Consider the following 26,198-nt stretch of genomic DNA (forward strand, 5'->3'; position numbering starts at 1 on the left):
TCAGCTGCTGGGTGTTGTCAATCATTGTCACCTTGGCAAGGAAGCAACCCCAGAAAGCCAATCAATGGGCTTGTGGGCCGTCTGAAGGGACACTCTTCAGTCTTAGCTGCCGTTTTAAACCTAGCGTTGTTTGACTTGTCTCGATTTAATAGTGTGACATTATTTTTGGATGTTAAAGCGCAGGGGATAAAACCAGCCTTCTAAAAAAATGTAAGGTGCATGTTCCGCTAAATTACGACCATGCCGAAGCTGAGTACTTCAGTAAACCATCTACAGTAATCTCTGCTGTGTTTATTTGTTTATCTGAGTGTTTTAGTCTTTTTGAGTTGGAAAACCTGGCAAATGAGTTTGCAGTCCAAGAGAAGCAGCAAACAATTTGCAGTCATGTTTTTATGATAGAATAGACATTCAATGACAGCTAACACTAACCATCCAAATCTTTATCATTAGCTAACAACACCCAAAGCTAATGCACGTGCACGTGTTACATACGCAGTCTATTCATTAAGTCCTAGAAGCCAGCGGGAAGAGAGCGGGATATTATGCTTGGAAAGTTAATAAGGTTTCTCATTGTATCCCATTGGGTTGAGTTTTTTCTTGCACTGATGTGGGATCTGAGCAGAGGATGTCGTTGTGGCTTGTGCAGCCCTTTGAGACATCTGTGATTAAGGGCTATATAAATACACTTTGATTGATTGATGATTGAAAGTTAGCGCCCTCCAGGCATCTGTGTAAATGTTGCAAACAGCCTAATATTTAACACAAAAATGCTTAGGTAAAGACAGCCCTATTAGAATGTTTTTTTTTGTCTCCCTCACAATACACTTCGTACATGTGGTGTCAAGTTGACATTTTCACGTCAGGATTGCAAACCTGCGGTGTGAAGGCCACAGGCCCGAGCCTGGTCTCTTGGCGCTGAGGAGGTGCATGGCAGGATCTGGATGACTGAAGAGGTGGCAGAAGCAAAACATGGCACAAACTAACACACCTGAAGGAGCGCGGCCATCCTAAAAAAGCACACAAAGCAGAATAATGAAACCTAGAAGAGTTTAATAAATAAGCACTAAGCAGGATTACTGAATAAAATGTATTCATGCACATTTAAAGTCATTTACGGTACTTAGAAAAAGTGAAGGAAACTTTGTCACTTCAGAGTTCATGTTAGGTGACCTAGAGGCACATTTGGGCACTTCGGGTTTCAGGTGATGGTCTAGAGCAGGGGTCGGGAACCTTCTTGGCTGAGAGAGCCATGAAAGCCAAATATTTTAAAATGTATTAGTAAGAGCCGTATAAAAAATGTTAACACTGAAAACAACTAAATACGTGCATTTTTAAGTTAGACCAACATTTTTAAAGTATAATAAGTTTCTTATTATTTTTAATAACAGTGTTATTGTGAAGCAAACCAATAATAAATAAAATACTTCTTACCATTAAAGGGGAACATTATCACCAGACCTATGTAAGCGTCAATATATACCTTGATGTTGCACAAAAAAGACCATATATTTTTTTAACCGATTTCCGAACTCTAAATGGGTGAATTTTGGCGAATTAAACGCCTTTCTAATATTCGCTCTCGGAGCGATGACGTCACGTTGTGACGTCACTTCGGGAAGCAATCCGCCATTTTCTCAAACACCGAGTCAAATCAACTCTGTTATTTTCCGTTTTTTCGACTGTTTTCCGTACCTTGGAGACATCATGCCTCGTCGGTGTGTTGTCGGAGGGTGTAACAACACGAACAGGGACGGATTCAAGTTGCACCAGTGGCCCAAAGATGCGAAAGCGGCAAGAAATTGGACGTTTGTTCCGCACACTTTACCGACGAAAGCTATGCTACGACAGAGATGGCAAGAATGTGTGGATATCCTGCGACACTCAAAGCAGATGCATTTCCAACGATAAAGTCAAAGAAATCTGCCGCCAGACCCCCATTGAATCTGCCGGAGTGTGTGAGCAATTCAGGGACAAAGGACCTCGGTAGCACGGCAAGCAATGGTGGCAGTTTGTTCCCGCAGACGAGCGAGCTAAACCCCCTGGATGTCTTGGCTCACACCGTCCCTTAAACTGGACAGATCAGCTTTCAGGAAAAGAGCGCGGATGAGGGTATGTCTACAGAATATATTAATTGATGAAAATTGGGCTGTCTGCACTCTCAAAGTGCATGTTGTTGCCAAATGTATTTCATATGCTGTAAACCTAGTTCATAGTTGTTAGTTTCCTTTAATGCCAAACAAACACATACCAATCGTTGGTTAGAAGGCGATCGCCGAATTCGTCCTCGCTTTCTCCCGTGACGCTGGCTGTCATGTCGTTTTCGTCGGTTTCGCTTGCATACGGTTCAAACCGATATGGCTCAATAGCTTCAGTTTCTTCTTCAATTTCGTTTTCGCTACCTGCCTCCACACTACAACCATCCGTTTCAATACATTCGTAATCTGTTGAATCGCTTAAGTCGCTGAAATCCGAGTCTGAATCCGAGCTAATGTCGCTATAGCTTGCTGTTCTTTCCGCCATGTTTGTTTGTGTTGGCTTCACTATGTGACGTCACAGGAAAATGGACGGGTGTTTATAACGATGGTTAAAATCAGGCACTTTGAAGCTTTTTTTAGGGATATTGCGTGATGGGTAAAATTTTGAAAAAAAACTTCGAAAAATATAATAAGCCACTGGGATCTGATTTTAATGGTTTTAACCATTCTGAAATTGTGATAATGTTCCCCTTTAATGCGACTTCTGGTGCTGCATGGTTTTGCTGATGGCTTTGTAGTCTGGTTGATACATGGTTATTTTTAACACTGTAATTTGATTTATCTGAGAGCCAGATGCAGTCATCAAAAGAGCCACATCTGGCTCTAGAGCCATAGGTTCCCTACCCCTGGTCTAGAGTCCCATTAGACTACTGTTTGTTTACCTGAATCAGTGCAGCTTTGGGCGTATTTTGAAAGGTTTAGAGGCAATTATAAAAGCGATCATGAAAAATATATTTTAAATGGGATGGTGTGGATTTTTACACCTTTAAGAAAAATATATTTTTTAAAGATTTAAACCATTTATCATCACCAAAAGGTTACTGCTCGCTACAACCTCACTTCATTTGACACTTTAGAGAAGAAAAGATTGAAGGCACACCATGTCTTTACATCTGAGGGGTCCACAAATTACACATTAATCTGCAAAAGACAAAGTTGGACTTAATCGCAAATCGCTAAGTTCCGTATTTGATTGACATAAGTGCCGTGCTGCTGTGATCGTGATGCTAATGATAAAAAGGATAAGTTTGTTTGCAGTTGATTTCCTGCTAAAAATGTTTGTCTCATCTACAATTCATGTCGGCAGTTGTTTTTATGGTGTAAAGTTTACATTTTGTCTCATTATTTAGCAATAGATGTCCTTGTTGTTCAGCATGAATCTTTATTAGCGATATCAAGATTTAGTAAATGCTGTTGAGCCTTCGAGAAATTTATTGATCTAGTTTATTAATACTATTAAGGATATTTTCTTGATACTAATGAATACAGGGCTCAAATTTAATCATGGCAAATGCGGCAAGTGCCGCGACCGCCCTTGTCATTTGCCGTAATGGCCTAAAAAATTGACCAGCATCGGCGGCAAGAACATGCCGTGACCGCCCTTGACTTACTACTTGTTAATGGACAAGGGATGCAACAGTAAACGGTATAATGATAATTTGTGATAACATTCCCGACGGTTAGTAATACCATCTAAATTATCAATTACCGAAAAAACGTTATTTATTAATGCATTTAGGCCAGGGGTCGGCAACCTTTACCAGTCAAAGAGCCATTTTGACCAGTTTCACAAATTATAGAAAACAATGGGAGCCGCAAAATTTTTTTGAAATTTTAAATGAAATAACACTGCATACAAAGTTTTTTTTTGCTTTGTGCTATGTATAACCAGGGGTCTCAGACACGTTGCCCACACCTTTATGTGGAATTTGAAAGCTGGTGCGGCACGCAGGTTTTAATTGAATGGCGCTTGTCAGCGTCATGCATGCCGTGATGGTACAGCATATAGCACCCACTACAACCAGCGTGCCTGATCATCCACACGTTGTACGGGGTTTCTGCTTTACTCACGTAGTTAATAGCAAGGCATACTTGGTCAACAACCACACAGCTCACACTGACGGTATAAAAAAAAAATAACTTTAACACTCTCACTAATAATGCGCCACACTGTGAGCCCACACCAAACAAGAATGACAAACAAATTTCGGGAGAACATCTGCACCGTAACACAACATAAACACAACAGGACAAATACCCAGAATCCCATGCAGCCCTAACTCTTCCGGGATACATTATACACACCCCGCTACCAAACCCCGCCCACCTCAACCGACGCACAGAGAGAGAGGGGGGGGGGGTTGATGTGTGAGGGAGCAGGGTTGGGGTGGGGGCGGGGTTTGGTGGTAGCAGGGGTGTATAATGGAGCCCGGAAGAGTCAGGGCTGCATGGGATTCTGGGAGTTTGTTCTGTTGTGTTTATGTTGTGTTAAGGTGCAGATGTTCTCCCGAAATGTGTTTGTCATTCTTGTTTAGTTTTGGTTCAAAGTGTGGTGCATTATTAGTAAGAGTGTTAAAGTTGTTTTATATGACCACCGTCAGTGTAACCTGTGTGGCTGTTGACCAAGTATGCCTTGCTGTCACGTACGTGTGCAAGCAGAAGATGTATATTGTATAACAGGTGTTGGGCTGGCACTCTGTTAATACAGATTGTAGAGGGCGCCAAATGTTGTACCATCATGGTACGCCTTTATTATAGCCGTAAGGGTGAAAATCGGTGAATATTAATCCTGGGAGTTTTCTGCGAGAGGCACTGAAATCCGGAAGTCTCACGGGAAAATTGGGGGGTTCAGCAAGTAAGCTGCTGAGCCGCATCAGAGTGATCAAAGAGCCGCATGCGGCTCCGGAGCCGCGGGTTGCCGACCCCTGATTTAGGCAAAACAAAGTCAGGCGCATGCACACTAGCGTTGTTTGGCTTGATTATGACGGCGGGCCAACTACATAGACTTTGCTCCGGAGATTTCCCCTCGGAGTAAACGGAGCCAAGCGCTTTGTTTTAACGTTATTTCACACCATGTCTTTTTTACAATACTTGTTTTTTTTCATGTCACAAAGGTATTACTTCAAAAACCATTCATGTGAGAAAGCATTTTGTTAATGTTTAAAAATCCACAACGGAGACCCCCAGACTGTTGAACCATCAAGCAAGGACGGGAAAGAATTCCACCTGAGAAGCTTAAAAAATGTGTCTCCTCAGTTCCCAAACGTTTACTGAGTATTGTTAAAAGGAAAGGTGATGTAACACAGTAGTGAACATGCCCTTTCCCAACTACTTTGGCACGTGTTGCAGCCATGAAATTCTAAGTTAATTATTATTTGCAAAAAAAAAATAAAGTTTATGAGTTTGAACATCAAATATTTTGTCTTTGTAGTGCATTCAATTGAAATTGGGTTGAAAAGGATATGCAAATCATTGTATTCCGTTTATATTTACATCTAACACAATTTCCCAACTCATATGGAAACGGGGTTTGTATATTATATATATATATATATATATATATATATATATATATATATATATATATATATATATATATATATATATATATATATTTTCATACACACACATGCATGCATGCTTTGGAGCCCCTGCCTCAAAAGAAAATATAATTTGCCTTGGTGTCCTAAAATATTAGCCCTTCTTTAAGGCAACACTTGCCTTGACCTTAAAAAGTTAAAATTCGAGGCCTGACTAACGAATAGCACCAGTGACGCAATAATGTTGTAATCCGTGTAGAATAAAGTAGTTTAGCTTTCCTGCACAACAACTACACTTTTAGTTTCTGTTATGAAAATCGAGAAAAAAAATACGATGGATTGGACTAACAATTAAAATATTTATTACTAGAGCTTAACATGACGATAGTTTATTTGCACAACCAGGTATTCCTAGTTATATTTAGGCATGGCAACCACAAAATAACACAAACTAACGCCATCTATTGTCAGCATTTTCTGCTCAAACTCTACACTCACTCTCACTTGTTATAATGCTACACTCAAGCTGCTTGACTTGTGTGTGAATTAAGCCACAAAGGAGTCACATGCACCCAAGCTATAGCGTAATAGCATTTATCTTGACACATACAGATAGATACATAAATAAACATTCACTTCAGGGGGGGCGTGAAAAAAGTATGTCCCCTAGAAAAAAATTGCTGTGAATAAGTTCCAAACAGTCCCTTTAATGAAGTGCTTCTTAAATAGTGGGGCGGGAAAGCTAGGATTGAAAAACTGTCGTAGCATGAGTGAACAACATAATAGTCGGTGAACGAGCTAAGAGAAAACCAACAAACCTGAAATGCCAACAGTCGTATAAGGCAAACAGAGAACACAACATTCATCAAGGAACTGTGCAGAGTGAACGGCGATACGGGTATATAAAGTAAGTGTGATTAGTGGGGAATAAGTGGGGACACTAATTAGTAAACAGAAACTGGTGTATAAAGCTCAGTGCTCCTAGCAACGGGAAAGTAAACAAGGAAGGAATACAAGCGCTGGCAAAATAAATATACCCTAAAGCTAGAAAAACTGTAACCAACACAAAACAAGACATGACCTGTCTCTTCAGGTCATGTCTTAGGTCATGTCTTGTTTGACACCTGTTACACATGTTTTCTGGTTAGCACGCCCCTGGTTGACTTGGCATACCCCCAAAAACACGCAGGCAAACAGCGCAAGCGCAACTGTGCCATAGCCCAGACTGATAGAGAGAATGTGAGTGAGAATTAGTGGCAGAATCAGTGGGGAAAACTTATTAAAAATATATATATATTTCATAATAAAAGACACTAAAGGACTGGATTAGACCTCAGGTGAAAATGTGTTGCATGTTCCCATTTTGTTTTTCTGTTTAAAAAAGCATAATGTGAAATTAAAAACAACATTTGTAAAACTCAAACAAATTGTTTTGTCCCATATTGGGTGTACATTTGAATAAAGTATACTTACTGAAGATAAAAAATATATATATTTGCCATTAATTGTGATTCATTATGAGTGAACAATGGACAAAATGAGATACATTTTGATTAAATCAATCTGCAACATATTTATGATTATTGGAAAAATATTGGACAATTATATGCCAGCAGTTTGTAATTGTTTGTTTCATTAAAAAAAAAAAAAAAAAATCTTAAAACTAAACAGTTGTATTTTTTGCATTCCATTCCCTTACCATGCCGAAAATGAACCAAAACTGAGGTATGGACCGAACTATTGTTTGTGGAATATTGTTAAACCCTTAGTAAAAGTGCATGACAGTAAAGATTAGAGTAAAGCTTCTCAGTTACGAACTTGACTGAGAGAAATCATGCGAAATAAGTCATCTTACCGAGCAGGTGATGACACACACATTCTTGGGGTTCTGTTTGAGCCAGTTGTGCATGTTCTTACACACAGCGAACAGGTTGTGCAGGCTGGGAGCCTGGCGAGAAGGCCAATTACACTCTGAAACCTGGAGAGAGGATGGAGAATGGAGCAAGGGAAAGAAGGAGAACAGACAGGGCAAAAAAAAAATGCAGTTAGACAAACGGGATGGGACAAACAGAGGGAAGGGAGGCAAAAGGCAAAGGATAAAGCAGAGCAAGCACAACACACAAACTGCCATGATGAGTCATCTGTGAAGAAACGCTAACTTCCACAGGCAGCTATCTAGGCCATGTTAACTCCATAAATGCCTTGCAGGTAGCTTGTTAGGTAGCTATTCCTATTTGTTGAATATGGTATCTTACAGGGAGGACAGTTAAAAAAAGACAGATACACATTACTGTGCAAAGAAGGCTTTGAGAATGACGAACAAATCTATGGGGTGCAATTTTTTGTAGAACCAGTAACTTCGTAATTAATTATTTTAAAGCTCGTAATGTACTTTATGTGCATGAAAATGATTCCACGAGTAGGAATGAGTATTGTTTGCATTTTAACCAATACAAGTATCAAACCGGTACTTTTTAAACCAGTACTTAAATGAAAAAAATTAAATGTTGTTGTTAAAAAATAATTCATTTTTATTGTTTGACTTTATTCCTATGGAACATTGTGGCATTCAAGTTGAACAGACTAGAAATTTAATTTGCACACTTTAATAATATATAGTCATTTCCAGACTATAGACTTCAGCTAAATATAAACCACACCCACCTAATGTTTGAACAAATATTATTTTGTACATATATTGGCCGCACAAGTCTACAACCCCTTAAGTCGTCTTTGTCGCGTCAAGCAGCCCTTTCGGGGCTTGTTACTGGTGGTGAATTTCCATTCCGTCCAACAGTTGTTTCCCTTTTTGATGGCCAGGTCTTCGTTGTGTGCATTTCATAAATTTTTCTACAAGACGATGGTGAGTCCACAATAGGCTAAATGGCTGACAGAATGATCGTATGAGTGCGTTTGATTAAACTTAAACATGACCTGTTTGGCAATTTCATTGTTCTGATATAACGAGGCTAAGTTTATCGGGGGAATGTGAAGCTTGTGAACCCAAAATATCCATAAATGAGAAAAGCGTGTAGCGGCTTAAAGACCGGAAATTACGGTAAATAAAATGTTAATTAGGTAATATGTTAACTAGGTAATATGTTAAAAAATAAGAAATAAAATAAACAACACATTGTCATCATTATTGCAGAAAAAACAGCAACAATGCGGAACACAATGTGCATTAAAATAACTTGTTTGACTGTTGTAATATTAATTCTCATAATTCTGGTGTTTGTTTATGCACTTCGCTCGCCATGACCGGTTGGGTGCATAATGAGGAAGTGCGGTGTTGTTGTTGTGGCTAGCTGTGTTGTACCTGGTTTTGACGCGTTAAGGGCGACTATAAAGTTCAAAAATAGATTTAGACTCTCTGTGCTTCATTCTGGACAGCTACATTACTTACAAGAAAATGACTTGAACAATATCACCATCAAGCTCTTGTTGCAGGTGGGAATTGGGGGTTAAATCACCAAAAATGATTCCCGAGCGTGGCCACCGCTGCTGCTCACTGCTCCCCTCACCTCCCAGAGGATGGGTCAAATGCAGAGGGTAATGTCACCACACCTAGTGTGTGTGTGACTATCAGTGGTACTTTATAATTTATTTAGCACCAATAACAACTTGTTTTTAATGTCGGCACCAGTGCCATTATGGAACTGAATTTCGGTACCCATCCCTAGTCATAAGGCAGTGCATTACCCACCCTGTTGGAAAATTTGGCGCCACGGTAGTTGCGCTGTGACAGGTTGAAGACAGTGTAGTGGTCAGCATGGCGACTGTCAAGGAACGATCGGATGTCTTCCACGTGGTTTTGGTAGCCAATCTGCACAGACTCTGCTGGGTAAGTCATCACTGAAAAATAACATAATTGAGAGGATAGTTTACAGCAAAACAAATAATAAAGCATTGTTGTTTTCTTCTAGTAGAGTAAATTGAAAATGTAAAATTATTAAATAAGGAGATTCCCAAATGAGCCCTCATTTTTCCCAAAAGCCTAAAGAGGGAAATTGTTGTCTCACTGACTATGTCCTCTGAAGGACATGGTGCTGCTCCACACTGCTGAGCGTGTAATGCTGACGGCTATTTAAGACAGAGTTATTCTATTTGTGGATATGCCTACGTTTTATTGCAATGTTAGACATACAATTGCTAGGCATTCTATTACTACTCATATACACAGTATACTAATATATATGCCAATTTCAATTCAACACTGAATTCAACAAATATTAAGGATTTTTAAGTTTGAAGGAAATGTAAATAATAATTATTTAAATACAGTTCGGAAACAGATTATTAATATCCTGGCTAATTATTATTATATTACTCAGGAAAAGCATCTGGTGTAAAAACTAAACTTACTTGCTGTGGCAGAATGTGAAATATATTATTATATTTTTTTCACCAATATTCCAAACACAACTACAAAAAAGTATATAAGGTGTGAATAATATTGTGCCTGACATTACCTAGATAAGATGCTTCATGCAGGGAATTGTCAAACTTGTGGTTCTGTTTGTTTACCTATGATTCGCGACGTGATGTAGGCAATGTCCAGCTCCCCTTTCGTGTACCTGAAACATAAAAAGTTCCCTCTTTTCAGGAATATGTTTACAGTATTTGTAGATTCCACTTTTTGTTGGGCCATGGCACTTTCTAAAAATAACAATAATGATTAATAATAGAAAAGAGTATTAAACATTTTATAAAACACACACAAAGCTGATCTACAAAGCTTGTGCGCCGAGGATTGGTTCTCTTAAATGACCATAATAGATAGCGCAATCCATTTAGCGTGTTTGCCCACAATACTGGGAGGAGGCGATGCAAATTAACTTATTTAGCGCTCGCAATGTGATTTTTCAAGCCTCAAAATGTTTGCGGCCACTGTTTTTGCGTGTGTATTCAGCATGGCATGTTTGGAAGGTACAGTACGTACAAACTGGCACAGATACGCATAAAATGTGATTATAGTCGCGTGTCGCATGTTCCACAACATAGCAAAACACCACAGGTTGGAGCATGACTCCATGGATTTTGAGGTAAATGAGTGTCTCCGTGGTGACAGCCAGTAGTATACGCAAAGTCTGCACTTGATATCAACTGCGCACACAGTCTTAGTAGAACACCCGCAACACACACACAAATAATACGAGCAATTTTATAGTTTGCACACGCTATTTAGCATGTGTTATTTGGGATGTTACCATCTTGTGTTGCTTCGTCAACTACAACACAAAGCTAAGATGCCAAAATTGTCTTAAATTAACTTTCAATTGGATGTTTCTGTATGCGGCCTTCTGCGGGAAAACAAGTTTGGACACGCCTGCTATTTTGTGTCAATGAGTACCCCATTAACAGGCTTTATTTTGCATCAGTGACACGTTTAACGCCACCCGATTTGTTTCGCTAATGAAGTGCTTAATCTCATACAGTTGGAGCAATGTGGTTATCTGGATTTAATACGTATTCCTTTGATTGAAGTAAATTACCATATTTACGAGGGCTGGAAAGGGTGGAGTGCCATCTCCGGGTTGGGGAGGAGATCTTGCCCCAAGTGGAGGAGTTCAAGTACCTCGGAGTCTTGTTCACGAGTGAGGGAAGAGTGTATCGTGAGATCGACAGGCGGATCGGTGCGGCGTCTTCAGTAATGCGGACGCTGTATCGATCCGTTGTGGTGAAGAAGGAGCTGAGCCGGAAGGCAAAGCTCTCGATTTACCGGTCGATCTACATTCCCATCCTCACCTATGGTCATGAGCTTTGGGTCATGACCGAAAGGACAAGATCACGGGTACAAACGGCCGAAATGAGTTTCCTCCGCCGGGTGGCGGGGCTCTCCCTTAGAGATAGGGTGAGAAGCTCTGTCATCCGGGAGGAGCTCAAAGTAAAGCCGCTGCTCCTCCACATCGAGAGGAGCCAGATGAGGTGGTTCGGGCATCTGGTCAGGATGCCACCCGAACGCCTCCCTAGGGAGGTTTTTCGGCACGTCCGACCGGTAGGAGGCCACGGGGAAGACCATCTCTCCCGGCTGGCCTGGGAACGCCTCGGGATCCCCCGGGAGGAGCTGGACAAAGTGGCTGGGGAGAGGGAAGTCTGGGCTTCCCTGCTTAGGCTGCTGCCCCCACGACCCGACCTCGGATAAGGAGAAGAAGATGGATGGATGGATGGATGGATGGATACGAGGGCTGTGAATCTTTGGGTGTCCCACGATTCAATTCAAAAACGATTTTTCCCGATTCAAAAGGATTCTCTATTCATTCAATACATAGGATTTCAACAGGATCTACCCCAGTCTGCTGACATGCAAGCAGAGTAGTAGATTTTTGTAAAAAGCTTTTGTAATTGTAAAGGACAATGTTTTATCAACTGATTGCAATAATGTACATTTGTTGTAACTATTAAATTAACCAAAAATATGACTTATTTTATCTTTGTGAAAATATTGGACACAGTGTGTTGTCAAGCTTATGAGATGCGATGCAAGTGTAAGCCACTATGACACTATTGTTCTTTTTTTTTTTTTTTTTATAAATGTCTAATGATAATGTCAATGAGGGATTTTTAATCACTGCTATGTTGAAATTGTAACTAATATTGATACTGTTGTTGATATAATTTTTGTTTCACTACTTTTGGTTTGTTCTGTGTGGTGTTTGTGTCTCCTCTCAATTGCTCTGTTTATTGCAGTTCTGAGTGTTGCTGGGTCGGGTTTGGTTTTGGAATTGGATTGCATTGTTATGGTATTGCTGTGTATTGTTTTGTTGGATTGATTAATTAAAAAAATAAAATAAAATAAAATAAAAAAATAAAAATAAAAAAATCGTTTTTTTAGAAATGAGAATCGATTCTGAATCGTACAACGTGAGAATCGCAAATTTTTATCCCACACCTCTAATATTTACTATAGATTACATAAGTCATCTATTTGCCAACACAGTTTAGAAAATGGACGGTTGAATGGACCTTTCCATGTGCTCGTTCTCTTTGCAGGATTTATTGCCGGTTGGTATAGCGCTGTACCTCCCTCATTGTCCAAACCTCCTACACGCGTGCTGTATATACATTGAACAGACATGCAATACACACAGGAGCAATGAAATGAAACCTTCTGTACTGAAGCAGTGCACTGACCATTTGGCACAATAAGCTACCATGAATAATTCAGCCCCGGGGAGGAGCGACATATAGCGAACCGGCGAGCAACACAGCTGAAAACAACAAGAAACAAGCTAGAGGACAGGGGAGTGCAGGTTTAAAAGGGGAGACGCGAGGAAGGAATAATCACCAGACTTGCTGAGTCAACAGCAAGAGGAAATGTGGGTGCGTGATTCAAACAACAGAGCCCCCTTTGTGGTCCCAGTGCACAAACACACGGACTGGACCAAGCTGTGCCAGACTATGGTACCCCTGATCCAAACTGATGTGGTTCACATCTATAACCATTGAGTCTGTATTAAAACACTCAAAGGATGACACCAAAATTCTGATATTCTTTGTATTAGTCAGTTGACATGGGTAGTACATTTTTTGGCAGGTTTATTTCAAAAGAGAGGGACAAGATATCAACAAAAAATCCAGAAAGGTGCATTATTAGATAAACGTGTTTTTGTGAAGTGAATGAAGTATTGAATCCCTTACCAACCAGCAAGACTCACACAGACTTGTTATGTGCCCATGAAGCAACCAAATTAGTCCTGTGCCTTCAGCAAAAGCTTAGTGATAAAGAGACCACTGTTGGCTCAATAACTTGAAAAGCTCTGTGGGGTAAGGACGATTCTGATAAAAGTTAGGGGATCAGCCCAGAATAACATGGCTGGTTCATGATCACAAGGGATTTGTGACCCAAGAAAATCATTGCAAACACATCTCACCACAATGGATTGAGATCCTGTTATCCCCAAAAGGTCCACATGCTCAAGAAGACACATGTACAGGCCTGTTTGAAGTTTTCCAATGAACATCACAATACTTCAGAGATGTTATGTGGTCAAATGAGAAAAACACAATCCCTATTGCCAAACATGGAGGTTGTCTCACTCCTAAGATTACAGGAAAACTTGACCAATGAACGAGACCATGTACCGTAGAATCGTACATACAAATCTCTCACAGCGTGACAATGGAGGCCAAAGCAACAAAGAAGAAGCAAGTCACGGTCCTGGAGTGGCCTAGCCAGTCTCCGAACCAGACTCTTATTCAATGTGAGCTGAAGCTTTGAGTCAACAAGTGACAGCTTTACAACTTTCAGGTTTTGGAGAGTACAGTAGTACCTCAATTTACGAGCACATTGCATTCCATGACAAAGCTTGTAACACTATCTCTAGACAGCCCCGACCATTGAAATAAGTTGAAATCAATTTAATCTGTGCTTTCCCCTCCCGAAACACCACAATTTTCACATGTATAATGCTTTTAAAAAGAAAAAAAAAACTTTTTGATGGGAAATATTGTTTAAAATACAAACTGTACATTACAATAGCATATACTACAAACAACTACAGTATTTTCATGAAGTAACGTAATAATATTGTTCAGCATTGGTGAGTAGACTTTTGTAGGAGTCTCCTACAAGCTGCTACTCTGTCGTGTAACAATAACAAATAGGAAATCGTTGTTTATGTTGCATACGGACGTATTTGAGTGACTGACCAGAGGTCAGAGTTGACAGCAAGCTGTGTTTGTGTACAAAAAGATACATTTTTGGTCATCCAGTTTGTTGAGTCAGGAGACAGAACAAACTGAAAAATGTCTAATAGAGCCTTTTTCATATTTTTATGGCAAAAAATGTCCTTGTGATGTGGACTGACTCGCCGCCATGACTGCTAACTGATAGGACATGTTTTAAATTGTTTGTTTCTCTGATTCGGTCAGCCGCATCTTCTCCTTTGAACTCACTTTCTCAGTTCTGGTCGTAGGAGGGCAGCATTGTGTCGATCTCTTGTTGTGGGCTGTGGACAAATACTATTCAACTGACGGCGGATGGGACCCCTAACTCAAGTTATGCTTGCAACTTAAAGTATCACAAAAAATACTGTGTCTGTAAAGAGGAGTGGACTGACATGCCTCTCGAAATGTGTGCAACCCTGGTGACCCAACATATGACCTAAGTCACAGTTTGCTCAGGTATCAAACAGTTATTTCACTCAACAAAGTTGATTTTTAATCTCTGATTAAATGTTCTTTTTGCGGGATAGTTTGTTGATATTCTGTATCAAATAAAACACTCCGTAAAGAGTTGAACTTAAATCAGCAGGTGATCTAATCAGTATTTCTTTCCCGCTGTGTATGTATGTGCAGATGGGACTTACGTGGCAACCTGATGCATGACCTTGGTGGAAGTGTCTTTTAGCGTGTCCTTGAGGTTGTCTTTGAAGTTACTGAAGAACTTTCCAGCTCCGCCCTTCACCATATCCAACAGTCCTCCGCCATAATTGGCATCCATATCTGGAGAAAGAAAAGGTTAAGCAAATCAGTATCCAAAACTAAAAGAAAGTTACAGGTTTCACAAAAACATGGCATTTACCATGAGGCGCCTTCACTTTCAGCGGCTTAGATGTGTTTAGAAAATTGATATAATCGTAAATATAACCATACTTTAGCATTCAGTTAAATCTATCTGCCTTCAAAAAGCATTGGACACTAGAAAAATACATACTCATCATAAAATACCATGAACACTTTTACAGGTGAAATTTTAAGTGTTGGTTTGATTGTTATATGATTACTAAATGGGGTGTAATAAAATAGTTTGTGGTAGGGTTGTACGGTATACCGGTACTAATAAAGTACCACGATACTAATTCATTGAAATCGGTAGTATACTACCTTTGAAAAGTAACGGTACCGTTCTTTCATCCGAATGCCGCTGTGCGACAGTGACTACAGAACCGAGGCGCATGATGTTGAGTGTGTCAAAACGCACACACAAAGGGCATACAAACAATAAAATCTTGGAGAGGAAGAATGGCAAAATACCACATTTCTACTGGTAAGGGTGCGTGACGCGCAATATGGAAGTATTTGGGCTTCAAAACTATCAATAGAAGTAACGCTTTAAACAGGGAGGCGCCACGCTGCAAGAGCTGCTTTAAGACACGCCTCGCAACGTGGCGATTAGTATTACCAACTTTTCTTAAAACGTAGGCAAACATTTAAATAATAAGCATTCAGATCTGCACAAGAAGTTATAAAGAGTGACAGGTAATAATGTTGGCCATAGTCGAGAAGCACAGGGCAGACGTTCCTTCCAGGGCGGATGTTTTCGTCAGGGTTAACACCCTTCACTTTACCCGGCAATGGGTAAAGTGAAGGGGTTCCACTTTCCGCTTTCCGTAAAAAATTTGAGGCCGCCGATTCATGACAATCTGGTTGCTATTATTAGTTTTGCAGGACACAACCGGACCTGTTCATCACTCTACTGCGCAGTGCACACACTACCTCTCTGTCTCTTTACACCCCCACTGACTCACTGACGTCACTCAGGCAACACGCTACCATTCTCGTAAACACACTTACACTACTCTCATGAGTTAACCAGCGCCCCTGTTATGCACATGTAGATACGTAGATGCGTACACAGCTGCTTGGCTTGATGCCAAATATTAGCGAAGTTAAAACTGCCCAATTAGCGTCAACTAATGCAAGTGAAATGACTACACCCATCCATCCATTTTCTACCCGTTTGTCCCTTTCGGGGTCGCGGAGGTGGGGGGCCCTGGAGCCTATATCAGCTGCATTCGGGCGGAAGGCGGGGGTACAATGAATTCCTACAATTTGTGTTTTATCTTTAAAAAAATGTGTGTTTTACCTGCTTCATGGCTTGGCTGTGTACACTTATCCACAGTTGTGTTTTTAGTACTTACTAAAAAATTTATTTTTCTTAGCACAGGCCTGGGTCGGATCTGTTGGGTTTTTGACTTTCTACTGTTCACACTGATGTAAAAAAGTCTGATACATGAAAAAATAGGAAATGATTTGCTGTATGAATATAGCCATAGACTTTTGGGGGGCAACATCTAATCAAGCTTTCTTGTCTTTGAATGTTACGAGTTGTGTGTACTTTATTGTAAAACCTGAAATTGTACGACAGATGTGTTTTGTGTTTGTAGTCTACCAGAAATGTCTTTGCTTCTTTCTGCTGGCTGCTCCTAGTCGAGGACTGGACAGCAACCAAAGGTCACTTTAGAGCACAGCATTTGTGGTCAAAACAACAACATGCAACTGCAAACTAAACAAGAAGCCATTCAAAGCTTATTTTGCTAAATAAGTTTTATCGTCACACACGTTGTCCATGAAGTGAATTGCGCTTTTGGTCCAGTATACTTCACGCTACACAGGTGAATGACTATGAGAGGGAGACACTCACATTTACTCATGCATGCAGACAGACCCAGCTCACATTACTGCACACACACAAACCCATCAGGAGGGTGAGTGTATTTTCTGCTCAGGAAGCCATTCAGTCTACATTGTATCTTTGCGCAGGGATTTCATTTGTATCAGATCCTGAAGGAGCAGTTGCACAGTTTGCTGTGTGTACAAGTTATAACACTTCACAGTAGCTGGCATAATTAGAGTCCCAAGCAGAAGCCATGCCCATGCAAGCCATTATGGAAATTAGCTGACAGAATATCTATTGAGAAGAGTGTGCAGCAGAGATGTAGGCCTAAGACACAGATGTAGACATTTACATAAAGGACAAACACTCTGAAACTGTCTCATTATCTTTTTACTACAAAATTAATCCCTTCTCTGATTTTTCTATATGTCAGAAAAGTTCCAGGACTGTTAATACAATTCTTCAAAATGAGGGGCATCATCTACTGCGATTTCTTGACACAATCAACCAGCACGTCTCCAAAACAAAATCCTGCGTCCTTTGCTTCATTCAGATTGACGAGAAGAGGCGAGAGATGTGGCAGGACAACTGGTGGCTGCTTCACCATGACAACGAAAAAAACATCTGGAGCATCACCATCCCGACCTGGCGAGGTGTGATTTCAGGAGGGTCATCTAGGGCAGGGGATCTTAACCTTTTTGACCTCGGGGCCAAACTTTTCCACTCAAATATTGACACTGAATTAGTAATCTTACTCTTGGTTTTAATCATATTCAATGATTATACCTAACCTACTTACAGTTTACTACCTTGTCAAATTATATGAAACCATGCGTTAATCACGAAGATGATTGTTTATTTAACACATAAACCTTAGGCTTCGGTCAGACTGGTTAGAAAAATAAGTACTAAGTACTAAATATACAGCAAACGAAGGGATTAATCAATAACTGACAAAAAAAAAAACTTACACATAATGATGTTGTGCCAAAATAAGTAAACTAAATGTTTCTGGACTAAATAAAAACAAAGTGCAAATAAAGTGCAAATGAAAATGCAGCTTCACCACTTAAGTCATATTTTTGGCACTTGAGAAACTTCTCTGAGTTTAACTGCAGACTTCTTCTGTTTGTTTGAGATTGTCATTACTGCCTCAAGTGGTGGAAAAGTGTATTACAACTGAGAACCCCTGCGGCCCATACAGACCACAGCTGAGAAACATATATATTTTGGCGGCCCTCTAGGAGGCGCTCACGGCCCAGCAATGGGCCCTATGGTTAAGAAACACTGATCTCGGGCGATTTAAAGAAGTAAAATACTTCAAGTTGGCCGTGAAAATGGAGCTGCGTAGGTCTCCAGAAAGAATCAGTCATAGAGTGCACAAATGAAGGACGCAAAGAAGGCTGGGGAAGTGCGTTAAGACTCCAGGAGGAGTACTTTTCAAAGAAAACAATTTGGATTTGAAACATTTCACCAGTGACACTGGCCATGAAACTTTTCTGACAGAACTTGTACATAGAGAGAGCCAAGGGTTAACTAGCCAATGGCTATAAAAAAAAATTAACTCGCCCAAAAGAAATACACTCTGTTTGCACTTTCATACTTAGTGACTAAGTCACTTGTTAATAGCTTTATCTAAAGCAGTGTTTTTCAACCTTTTTTGAGCAAAGGCACATTTTTTGCGTTGAAAAAATGCGGAGGCACACCACCAGCAGAAATCATTAAAATTGAAACTCGGCAGCCGATATTGACATTAAAAAGTCGTTGTCGCAATTGTTGGATATGACTTTAAAGCATAACCAAGCATGCATCACTATAGCTCTTGTCTCAAAGTAGGTGTACTGTCACCACCTGTCACATCACACCCTGACTTATTTGGACTTTTTTGCTGTTTTCCTGTGTGTAGTGTTTTAGTTCTTGTCTTGCGCTCCTATTTTGTTGGTATTTTCCTGTAGCAGTTTCGTGTCTTCCTTTGAGCAATATTTCCCGCATTTACTTTGTTTTTATCCTTCTTTGTGGGGACATTGTTGATTGTCATGTCATGTTCGGATGTACATTGTGGACGCCATCTTTGCTCCACAGTAAGTCTTTGCTGTCGTCCAGCATTCTGTTTTTGTTTATTTTGTAGCCAGTACAGTTTTAGTTTCGTTCTGCATAGCCTTCGCTAAGTTTCAATGCCTTTTCTTAGGGGCACTCACCTTTTGTTTATTTTTGGTTTAAGCATTAGACACCTTTTTATCTGCACGTTGCCTCCCGCTGTTTCCGACATCTACAAAGCAATTAGCTACCTGCTGCCACCTACTGATATGGAAGAGTATTACACGGTTACTCTGCCGAGCTCGAGACAGCACCGACACTCAACAACAACACATCATTTGCAGACTATAATTACTGGTTTGCAAAAAATATTTTTAACCCAAATAGGTGAAATCAGATCATCTCCCACAGCACACCAGACTGTATCTGACGGCACACTAGTGTGCCGCGGCACAGTGGTTGAAAAACATTGATCTAAAGTACCGTCAAAGTGTATTTTGAAGTAAATTATGCACTTTCAGGAAACCATTTGTGGTCAAGGTAAAAGGAGCATGTGCAGTCAAAATAAATTGCACAATTAGGGCCTGATTTACTAAGATCCAAATACCATGCGCTAAACAGTGTGTGCAAACAATAAAATTGCATGTACTATTCGTGGGTGTGTTGCGTCTGATTTACTAAGACTGCATGCGCAATTGAAAAGTGGTGCAGACCACCTTATTTAAATTAGGATTTTGCGTGTACTATATGGATCTTTCACTACGGAAACACTATCATTTACTGCGCAATGTGCATATTCATCTTATTATGATCCTACCTGTGGCGTTTTGCTATGTTTTCAAACATGTACCACTTTTTGGGGCATTTTAAAAGCAGTCCTGCTGTGCATCTACATTGAAACCACTTTTTACATTGCTGAATAGACAATATGTCTGATATATGTTTGGGTTTTTTGACAGTCCATATATCAGAGCTATTCAACTACACAATGAAGAGAACTGCAGTTTCAAAAGCCCAAGGGCTTAGGAGCCCTCCATCGAAATGTGGATGCTTCATCAGAAAGTGTCTCTGCAGGTTATATTCCTATGAGACCGTGTTTACTTAATTACAAAATAAACACATTGGCTTTCACACTGCACTGTCAATTAATTAATTATTCGACCCTCGCTACTCGTTTCCGGCGTGTACAGATAGTTAACAGCATGAAGAAACAGAAGCTCCAGAAGTTTTGTTTAGGACTGATGTTTCTCCTTCCTTAGTTGTATTTCTTTACACTTCTTCCTTAATTTAGGTTTATAAGACTGAAAATATAAACATAGAATTAACATTACAAAACTATAATGTCCATTGAGTATTTTACATAAATAAAACAAAAGGTTTAGTGTTAATACATTCACACAATAAACTACAGATGTTTACATATATACAAAATAGACAACATCCACATCAAACATTGGACACGTGGCTCATCCCAATTAAACCTAAGGTGTAGCTTAATCACCCTCTACTGGTCAAATGTTCAAATGGTCAAACATTTGCACTAACTTTTCAGACGTGCTAATAAATAAATAGCGTTCGCAGTTGAGTTGTATTCCTAATAAATCAAACTGCGTGTGCTGAATGACTCTCCCAGTAATATAGACGTTCTGATGATCAGCATATATTCTGCATATTCATGACGACAAACACGGTAAATGGATTGTGCTCCTTATTCTGCTGACTAAAGAGACGCAATCCTCCGTGGACACGTTTATTAGATCAGCTTTGCATGTGGTATCAGGTTTGCACGTGCTTTATTACACGCAAACCTTTATCAGATTAGGTCGGGGGTCAGCAACCCGCGACTTTTTAGTGCCGCCCTAGTGGGTCCCTGGATCCTTTTTTAAAAAAGGATTGAAAATAGAAAAAGATGGGGGGGAAATATTTTTTTGGTTTTAGTATGTTTTTTGTTTGAGGACAAACATGACACAAACGTTCCCAATTGTTAGAAAGGCCACTGTTTAATATGTTTGTGTTTATGCTTCATTGATGAGAGTATTTGGTGAACATCGTTTTGTCCTACTCATTTCAGCGGTTCTTGAACTCACCATAGCGTGGACTGTGACGCAACAGTTTGTTTACATGTAAAATCTTCCACTCCTTCTTTGTCTCATTTTGTCCACCAAACATTCTATGCTGTGCGTGAATGCACAAAGGTGAGCTTTGTTGATGTTATTGACTTGTTGGAGTGCGAACCAGGCATATTTGATCAGTGCATGACTGCAGGCTAATCAATGCTAACATGCTATTTAGGCTAGCTGTATCAACATTTTGCATCATTATGCCTCATTTGTAGCTATATTTGAGCTCATGTAATATCCTTTACTTTGATCCTCTTTGTATATAATTTAGTTTTGCATGTCTCATGACACATTATCTGTATGTGATATTGGCTACATTGGAGATAGTTGTTTGTGTGCCATGTTGTTCCAGGCCACAGCAAACATTATCTAGTTTGCCAAAGATTGTAATGAATGTATTAAAAGAAGACCGCCTGCTGTTTCCTTTAACTTGGACACACATCTATACCTTTGGCTATTAAAAGCCAGTAATTTCCAGGAGTTATCTCACCTTCTGAGTAGCCACTGATTTACTAATGGTTTCTAATATTGTAAAAATGTGTAGAATAAATATTACATTTCAACATTTCTGTCAACGAAGATTTGCTTCAGCCTGCGACACATAGTCATTTTGATAGTAGGCTGTTATAGCTAATATAGACACTTACATCATGTGTTGCCTTCATTATAACACTTATATACAGTTTTTTATTTTTTTGCGGCTCGAGACAGATTAGTTTTTTGTATTATTGGTCCAATATGGCTCTTTCAACATTTTTGGCTGCCGACCCCTGTATTAGGCCCTCAATTTTTATTTAGACATGATTAATACAATAATATTTTGTGATTAATCGCATGAGTTAAAATGTTAACTTTCACCATTACTCCTAACAATCTCTGTTTCAGTCCATCCAAGCCATGTTCCTCCACATCACACCCACCTAATCGTTCCTTTTCCAGATCGTAGTATTTTGTGCACTGGGCCACACGTGCTGAAAAGGAAAAGGGCCTTGTCCAAACTGCCCTCACAATGTTAAAAGGATAGAATTGTCCCAACTGTCTGCATACCGTATCTCCCTGTCTAGTCCAGATGGATGCGGCAAAATGTGGTGTTTACACTTAGCACAGCCCGTTTGGTAAGCCTGGCTAGCAAGACAGACATCTGACACCAAGAACCTCCCCCCCACCCACCCATGTCAGTCACAATCCGCCAACCTCGTTCATTGAGCGCCTTGTGCTCCACATGAACATTCATCCAAGAAGACAGGCTGACTCTGCAGCGAGGTTTTTACGCCTGACGGAACTAGTCACATCTCACATGTTAGAATATTATTTTGGAAGGTTCTTTGAGCTAGTTGTATTGTGTCAGTTCTGATCTAAAATCATTTTTGAAATATCGCATATACCGGTACTACATTCTCTGTACAGTGAAACCTTGATTTACCAACCCCTCATAACAACGTTTCGATTTATGAACCAAATAAAAAATATGCTTTGTTTTACAAACCTTGTCTTAGTGTAAGAACGTTTCATCTACCATTTTGTGCTCGGCAGCACATCCATTGTGAGCGAGCTTATCGATCTACGGTGCTCATTCAGTCAGAATAGCAGTTGTGAAGTGAAGTGAATTATATTTATATAGCGCTTTTCTCTAGTGACTCAAAGCGCTTTACCAACCCAATATCTAAGTTACATTTAAACCAGTGTGGGTGGCACTGGGAGCAGGTGGGTAAAGTGTCTTGCCCAAGGACACAACAGCAGTGACTAGAATGGCGGAAGCGGGGATCGAACCTGCAACCCTCAAGTTGCTGGCACGGCCGCTCTACCAACCGAGCTATAGTTCTGCTCTTAGCTACTGTGCTAAGTGCTCCTTAGTGTGCCTTTTAAGTGTTATTTAGCATTTTTTTACAGCATTTTTCCTAGTTTTGCTAGCTCAATATGAGTGTAAAGAAAGCAATGCACAAGCGATGTGTGATTTGAAACATTCAGTATCCACAGCGTTGTCGACACTGCTTTCCTACTCTCCCTTTCTTCAGCTGCAAGCAAAGAAAATAAACCAACAATAAGGTAGATTGTATTTTTTATTCCTAATCATTGTAGCCACCTGGCTTTTAAAGTTGAGGATTGTTGTGATTTCAAACTGAGAGCACCACAGGGCTAGTGACAGTGGATTTAGCTTTTGTTTTACATTTGTTATTAAATAGAAAGTTGATCATCACCCATGTGTTATGTTTGTTTAATATACAGTACTGTATAGCGCTTTATGTTGTGTTCAAAGTGTACAAACTTTTACTAAAATATGGACTTTTGTCAAGGCTGGAACACATTATTCATATTTACATTGTTTCTTATGGAGAAGTTTGCTTCGATATACAAGCTTCTCTATTAACGAACCCTGCTCAAAAACCTGTTAAGTTCATAAATCGTGGTTCCACATAATGTGGTATATAGAGAACATACAAACCCTTTATTTATTGAATCAAAAATATTGAAATTCAACAATTTGGTGCATTTGCAAACAGCTAAAATTATGTACAAAGCAAACTATAAACTGCTACCCAAGAATGTACAACAGTTCTTCTCAACAAAAAAGGAGCAATATAACCTTAGAGGAAAATCAAATGCAAAACATTTGTATGCTCGTACAAAACTTAAAACCTTTAGCATATCTGTATGTGGAATAAAATTATGGAACGGATTAACCAAAGAAATCAAACAAAGCACCAATATGATTCAGTTTAAGAGACTGTTCAAACTACAAGTGTTCACAAAGTACACAGAACAAGAATTATGATGAACATCTTGAACCCTTTTTTTCTTTTTTCTTTTGAGATAAAGATTATTTACAGTCCAGACCACAGAACTTTCCTACAGAAGGTCTTATCTTTGTCCATGTGATGTCAGATGAAACAAAAATTGAGCGGTTTGGCCACAATACTCAGCAATATGTTTGGAGGAGAAAAGGTGAGGTGTTTAATCCCAGGAACACCACCTACCACCAAGCATGGTGGTGGTAGTATTATGCTCTGGGCCTGTTTGCTGCCAATGGAACTGGTGCTTTACAGAGAGTAAATGGGACACTGAAAAAGGAGAACAACCTCCAAATTCTTCAGGACAACCTAAAATCATCTGCCCGGAGGTTGGGCCTTGGGCACAGTTGGGTGTTCCAACAGGACACTGACCCCAAACACACGTCAAAAGAGGTAAAAGAATGGCGAAATCAGACTAGAGTTAAGGTTTTAGAATGGCCTTCCCAAAGTCCTGACTTGTGGACGATGTGGACAATGCTGAAGAAAAAAGTCCATGTCAGAAAACCAAGACATTTAGCTGAACTGCACCAATTTTGTCAAGAAGAGTGGTCAAAAATTCAACCAGAAGCTTGCCAGAAAGCGCCTCATTGCAGTGAAACTTGCCAAGGGACATGTAACCAAATATTAACATTGTTGTATGTATACTTTTGACCCAGCAGATTTGGTCACATTTTCAGTAGACCCATAATAAATTCAAAAAAGAAACAAACTTCATGAATGTTTTTGTGACTAACAACTATGTGCTCCAATCACTCTATCACAAAAAAATAAGAGTTGTAGAAATGATTGGAAACTCAGGACAGCCATGACATTATGTTCTTTACAAGTGTATGTAAACTTTTGACCACAACTGTATTTATCCATCCATCCATTTTCTACCGCTTATTCCCTTTGGGGTTGCGGGGGGCGCTGGAGCCTATCTCAGCTACAGTCGGGCGGAAGGCGGGGTACACCCTGGACAAGTCACACTCACATTCACACACTAGGGCCAATTTAGTGTTGCCAATCAACCTATCCCCAGGTGCATGTTTTTGGAGGTGGGAGGAAGCCGGAGTACCCGGAGGGAACCCACGCAGTCACGGGGAGAACATGCAAACTCCACACAGAAAGATCCTGAGCCCGGGATTGAACCCAAGACTACTCAGGACCTTCGTATTGTATATTTGTTTATTTGTTTACTATGGTATATTACCGGTATTCATTTATTATTTATTTATTCACTGTTCTGTAACAGAGAACAAGGAAATTGGATAAAATTGCTACGGAATGAAAAGGGGTAGGATTAAATAAGCTCTGCTTCTTCCTACTCCTTTTCGGACGTGCTGTAATGAAACAACTGGAAATATGTGACGCATTACATTGTATCGTATGCATGTTCGACATAAACTGAAACTGAACTCTATACCCTTTTGCAAAGGATAGTTTTAGTGTATCTGTTTAATTTTTTATAAATATATATGGATATCATTGACATTATATTCAAGAATTAAAGATAGCACGTGTCCTTATGAGATGAACATTTTCTTAAAATAACGTATTGATTACATTTTATTCATTGGACTTGTCCCGACGATTAAGTAATCAATGAATTATGATCAATATTTATAATGTTGGTGGGACATACTTAAAAAATTATACAACAAAAATAAATACTGTAGTTAAAGTTAAAGTACCCATGATTGTCACACACACTAGGTGTTGCGAAATATTTCTCTGCATTTGACCCATCACCCTTGATCACCCCCTGGGAGATGAGGGGAGCAGTGAGCAGCAGCGGTGGCCGCACCCAGGAATCATTTTTGGTGATTTAACCCCCAATTCTAACCCTTGATGCTGAGTGCCAAGCAGGGAGGTAATGGGTCCCATTTTTATAGTCTTTGGTATGACTCGACCGGGGTTTGAACTCACAACCTACCGACCTCAGGGCGGACACTCTAACCCAGAGGTCACCAACCTTTTTGAAACCAAGAGCTACTACTTGGGTACTGATTATTGCGAAGGGCTACCAGTTTCCATCCATCCATTTTCTACCGCTTATTCCCTTTGGGGTCGCGGGGGGCGCTGGAGCCTATCTCAGCTACAATCGGGCGGAAGGCGGGGTACACCCTGGACAAGTCGCCATCTCATCGCAGGGGCTACCAGTTTGATACACACTTAAATAAATTGTCAGAAATAGCCAATTTGCTCAATTTACCTTTAACTCTATGTTATTATTAATAATTAATGATATTTATCTTTGTGGAAACACTGATCATCTTAATGATTTCTCACAATAAATATATATAGAAACAGATAAATATCAATATGCAACACTGTATTTTTATATTTTCTCTAAG

At 39.8% G+C, this 26,198-nt stretch overlaps 1 protein-coding gene across 6 annotated transcripts in view; it reads right to left on the bottom strand.

Annotated features, from left to right (window-relative positions):
* Positions 1–26,198, bottom strand: part of dnajc6 (DnaJ (Hsp40) homolog, subfamily C, member 6) — a 78,069-nt gene that overhangs the window by 35,928 nt on the left and 15,943 nt on the right. For all 6 annotated transcript variants that reach the window (XM_061975745.2, XM_061975743.2, XM_061975744.2 and 3 more), the window contains 5 exons: positions 14,887–15,022; positions 10,103–10,152; positions 9,282–9,430; positions 7,431–7,553; positions 874–1,007 (listed from right to left, as the gene is read on the bottom strand). In XM_061975745.2, coding sequence (XP_061831729.1) covers positions 874–1,007; positions 7,431–7,553; positions 9,282–9,430; positions 10,103–10,152; positions 14,887–15,022 — 592 coding nt within the window. The remainder of the gene's footprint in view (positions 1–873; positions 1,008–7,430; positions 7,554–9,281; positions 9,431–10,102; positions 10,153–14,886; positions 15,023–26,198) is intronic.

The sequence above is a fragment of the Nerophis lumbriciformis genome, linkage group LG14, assembly GCF_033978685.3.
Source record: "Nerophis lumbriciformis linkage group LG14, RoL_Nlum_v2.1, whole genome shotgun sequence".
Classification (NCBI taxonomy): domain Eukaryota; kingdom Metazoa; phylum Chordata; class Actinopteri; order Syngnathiformes; family Syngnathidae; genus Nerophis; species Nerophis lumbriciformis.